At 46.8% G+C, this 4,966-nt stretch overlaps 1 protein-coding gene across 1 annotated transcript in view; it reads left to right on the forward strand.

Moving 5' to 3' along the window:
• The window catches only part of LOC119599066, a 21,108-nt gene extending 16,451 nt beyond the window's left edge, over nt 1–4,657 (forward strand). The window contains exons 5-9 of the mRNA XM_037948817.1: nt 1–165; nt 716–896; nt 1,954–2,175; nt 2,886–3,066; nt 4,565–4,657. The exon at nt 1–165 is cut by the window's left edge and continues 6 nt beyond it. Of these exons, the coding sequence (XP_037804745.1) occupies nt 1–165; nt 716–896; nt 1,954–2,175; nt 2,886–3,066; nt 4,565–4,581 (766 nt within the window). The 3' untranslated portion in view covers nt 4,582–4,657. The remainder of the gene's footprint in view (nt 166–715; nt 897–1,953; nt 2,176–2,885; nt 3,067–4,564) is intronic.
• The last annotated feature ends 309 nt before the right edge of the window (nt 4,658–4,966 follow it).

Below are 4,966 nucleotides of genomic sequence, written 5' to 3' on the forward strand. Positions count from 1 at the left end.
GCACGCGCGGGCAGAGGGAGACACGACCTTCCTGTGGCTGGCTTGGGAGGACGACCTGGTGCTCCGTGATGACGTCATCGCTGCTCTCCTCCCGCTGGATGAGGACGACCAAGGCAGGGGGGGCGAGGGCGTCCGGGCTCAGAGGGAGCCATCGGCGGGGGGGGAGTAGGTGGCTCCGCTTGGTGCCGTTGCTGTTGTTATTAAATCATTATCATTCTGATCATCATAGTTATCATCATTATCATCATCATCATCATCACCATCATCATCATCATCATCATCTCATCATCATCATCATCATCATCATCATCATCATCATCATCATCATCATCATCGTCGTCGTCGATATCATCGTCATCGTCGATATCATCATCATCATCATCATCATCATCATTATCATATCCTCATCATCATCACCATCGTTATATTCATCGTCATCGATAAATACACATCTTTATCTTCATCGTTCAACGATCACTGTCACCATTATCATTGTCATAGTTGTTTTATATTACTAAAGTTATAATACAAATTTTAAATTCAAATAGTAATTATTATTATACCTTTGTCTTTTGTGTTCTTATTCCTTTGAATGTCACTTTAATTTTCATTTTTGTTGTTTGCTATCATTACCACCATCATTACTAATATTTTTTCCCGTCATTCAAGAAATATGTAAAGAAACTAAACCATAATTGTACCTCTGCCGCCAAAGGCCTGGCGCCAAGAAGGGAAAGCCGACAGATCCTGCGCCTCTGTGGGAGATCCTGCCCACAGACCCCCCGCCCCCCCTGGTCCTGTGGGGCGAGCAGGACCCTCTCCCCCACCTCCTGGACCAGTACCTCCTGTCAGACCACCAGCTCGACTTCGACGCCTTCTACGAGCGCTTTCGGATCGTAGGTGGTTTCCTCCGGGTCGTTTTGGATCCTTCCGGATTCCTGTGGTTTCCTCCGGGTCGTTTTGGATCCTTCCGGTTTCCTGTGGTTTCCTCCGGGTCGTTTTGGATCCTTCCGGATTCCTGTGGTTTCCTCCGGGTCGTTTTGGATCCTTCCGGATTCCTGTGGTTTCCTCCGGGTCGTTTTGGATCCTTCCGGATTCCTGTGGTTTCCTCCGGGTCGTTTTGGATCCTTCCGGTTTCCTGTGGTTTCCTCCGGGTCGCTTTGGATCCTTCCGGTTTCCTGTGGTTTCCTCCGGGTCGTTTTGGATCCTTCCGGATTCCTGTGGTTTCCTCCGGGTCGCTTTGGATCCTTCCGGTTTCCTGTGGTTTCTGTGCATTTTTTTCTGGATTCTTTTGGGTTCCTGGGGATTCCTCTGGATTTCTCTGGATTTTTCAGGATTCTTCCAAGTTCTTTCTGGATTTCCCTGGATTACTCTGGATTCTTTCGGATTGTTCTGGGTTTACTCTGGGTCTTCTAGGTCGTTCTGGAATTCTCTGGATTCTTCTGTTTTCTTCTGTATTCCCCTGGATTTCTTTAGATTCTTTCGGAGTCTGCCTGTTTGTGTTTGTGTGTTTCTGCTCATCTTCCTGTCTACCTTTCTTCTATCCTCCCTTACTTTCCGTAAATGTTATCCTTTCTCTCTCTCACTCTCTCTTAGTCCTATATACCTCTCCTTTGCCTCCGTCTTCTTTTCACTATCTCGCAGTATGTGTTTACATATTTTATGTGACTTTCCTGTGGATTTTTTAGTTCATGTATCCATCAAATATATTTTACTTTTAAATGAGCTTAATCTGCGATTTCGACTCTTATTTACGAAATGAATTATTCGCCTTAAGAAAAAAACAATAATAATAAAAATAACAATAATAATAATGATGATAATAAATAATAATAATAATAATATAATAATAATAATAATAATAATAATAATAATAATAATGACACCTGCCATAAACTTACACTTTATAAAACACTTCAGAAAAATCCTGGCACTGAGTCTTCTTCCCACCAGGACCGGCAGCTTCTGCCTGACCTCGTCGACTGCCCGCCCGAGTGCCGGTCCCTCGCCGCCTCCATCTTCAGTCTCCTGGACGCGAGCGCAGATGGTCTCCTGAACCAGCTGGACGCCACCTACCTGACCCGGGCCAGCGTCAGGTCACTCACGCTGCAGCTGGATGACCTTCTGGATGAGTTGAGGGACATGGGGACAGAGCAGTGGGTGCGCGTGGTTCAGGTAAGTTGCTGTCATTATGGTGTATTGTTTTTCTTTGTCTGTTAACGGCATTGCTGATTCGTTTCTTCTGAGATTATGATAAGTTGCTGACAATATTCATATTTGTTTTGACTACAGTTTGCATTACCATTGTGATTTTCATTGGTATTCTCTTTATCTACCTATCAATATATATATATATATATATATATATATATATATATATATATATATATATATAGAGAGAGAGAGAGAGAGAGAGAGAGAGAGAGAGAGAGAGAGAGAGAGAGAGAGAGAGATAGAGAGATCAATCTCTGTCGCTCTCTCCACCTATCTCACCTATTCTCTCTCTCTCTCTCTCTCTCTCTCTCTCTATCTATCTATCTATCTATCTATCTATCTATCTATCTATCTCTATCTATCTCTCTATCTATCTATCATACACACACACACACTGTATGGTGCATTGGTAGCGTCCTCGTTTAGCAGTCTTACTAACCCGCGTTCAAATCCCGCTCCGCCAGCGGATGTTATCCTCGGCCATCCCTTGCACACAGGGGGTGATTTAAACGCAAAATAAACAGACAGCCATAATTTGACCGAGATCACCAGAGCTTGCCAACCAAACACTAAACTATTACAGTAATAATTCTTATCATTACACACACGACATACACGCACACGTTAATCCTAATCCTCCAATATCACTCCGCCTCCCCCCCACCCCCCAGGGCGATTCCGGACCCAGAGAAGCCTTCTTAGGGCGAGCCAAGGACCGCATGGTGTCTTCGGCGCAGTCTCAGGTCAGGCGCTGGATTGACGGGGACCTCGACGGCGCGGACGAGGAGGCACTGAAGGAACACCTGCCGGAGCTGTACTCGCAGGTCGTCGCGGCGAGGGAGCATACGGATGGTGAGGGAGGGAGGGAGAGAAGGAGAAGGAGGGAGGGAGAGAAGCGGATGTTGAGGGAGGGAGAAGGAAAGGGATGAATGGGAGGGGAGGGAGAGGGGGATGGAGGGAGGGATAGAAGGAGGGAGGGAGAATGCGGATGGTGAGGGAGACAGAGAGACATGGAGAGGGCGAGAGAGGGAGGGAAGGAGATGGAGAGAAGAGAGAGAGATCGAGAGTAGCAGAGGAGGGAGAGAGATGTAAGAGAAGAGAACGATGTAACGAAGTAATGATGTCGGACAGATAGAAAATAGAGAGAAGAGTGAAGATGGGGAGCGAGACGAGCAGGGGGGGGAGAGAGAGAGAGGAGAGAGAGAGAGAGGAGATAGAAGACGAGAGAGAGAGAGAGAATGAGGATGGAGAGGAGAGAGAGAGAGAGGGCAGGAGGAGAGAGAGAAGAGAGAGAGAGAGAGAGAGAGAGGAGAGAGAGAGAAGAGAGAGAGAGAGGAGAGAGAGAGAAGAGAGAGAGAGAGGAGAGAGAGAGAGAGAGGGAGGGAGGGAGAGGAGAGAGATAGAGAGAGACGAGAGAGAGAGAGAGAGAGAGAGAGGGAGGGAGGGGGGAGAGGAGAGAGAGAGGGAGGAGAGGAGAGAAGGAGAGAGAGAGAGGAGAGAGAGAGGAGAGAGGAGAGAAGGAGAGAGGGAGGGAGGGGGAGAGAGAGGAGAGAGAGAGAGAGAGAGAGAGAGAGAGAGAGAGAGAGAGAGAGAAGAGAGAGAGAGAGAGGAGGGAGAGAGAGAGAGAGAGAGAGAGAAGAGAGAGGAGAGGGAGAGAGTGAGAGAGAGAGAGAGGGGAGGGAGGGGAGAGGAGAAAGAGGGGAAAGGGGAGAGAGAGAGAGAGAGAGGAGAGAGAGAGAGGTGAGAGGAGAGAGAAGAGAGGGAGAGATAGAGAGAGGAGAGAGGAGAGAGAGGAGGAGAGGGGAGGGAGAAAGAGAAGGAGAGATAGGAGAGAGAGAGAAGAGGGGAGAGGAGGGGGAGGGAGGGAGAGGAGGAGAGAGAGAGAGAGGGGAAGAGAGAGAGGGGGAGAGAGGGAGAGAGAGAGAGAGAGAGAGAGAGGGGGAGAGAGAGAGAGAGAGAGAGGAGAGAGAGAGAAGGGAGAGAGGAGTGAGAGAGAGAGAGAGAGAATAAGAGAGAGAGAGAGAGAGTGAGGGGGGGAGGGAGGAGGGGAGAGAGAGGAGAGAGAGAGGGGAGAGAGAGAGAAGAGAGAAAGAGAGAGAGAGAGAGAGGGGGGAGGGAGAGGAAAAGAAGAGAGAGAGAGGAGGGAGGGAGGGAGGAGAGAGAGAGAGAGAAGAGAGGAGAGAGAGAGAGAGAAAGAGAGAGAGAGAGGGAGGGAGGGAGAGGGAGGGAGAGGGAGGGAGCATCATATATACTGCAGCACTTAAAGAATATGTCTTCTATGCCTATTTATCAGCCAACACATCAATAAAATATATACAAATTATGGTCTTTTTTTTCTTTTCTTTTACAGGGAAGGAGGAGTTGTAACCCTTCTGTCAATATGATAATATCTAGTGAGTGCTACGTATTTCAAGTTATTTGAATAAATATGTGTCTATCTTTACTCAGCCAAGTATTATTCTCCTACTGACATTGATTTAATGAAAAAAATACATTAACCCTTGAATATACAGCTGTTGATGGTTAGAATATCGAGGCCGAAGCATTTTCATGGAGAATTTTCTTGCATCAAATCCTTAGAACTGCAGTCCAGGGTTGGACATATTTTAATAAAATCATACTCTGTTTTATGACGACAGGAAATGCTCTCGAATACAAACTAATATTTCAAAATTTATTCGAGGAACTTTTAACTTTCAAAAGATAACGAAATCGGAAATGAAGCCACTGAAGCGTCAGTCCAAAAGTTCCT

The sequence above is a fragment of the Penaeus monodon genome, chromosome 42, assembly GCF_015228065.2.
Source record: "Penaeus monodon isolate SGIC_2016 chromosome 42, NSTDA_Pmon_1, whole genome shotgun sequence".
In the NCBI taxonomy this organism is placed as follows: domain Eukaryota; kingdom Metazoa; phylum Arthropoda; class Malacostraca; order Decapoda; family Penaeidae; genus Penaeus; species Penaeus monodon.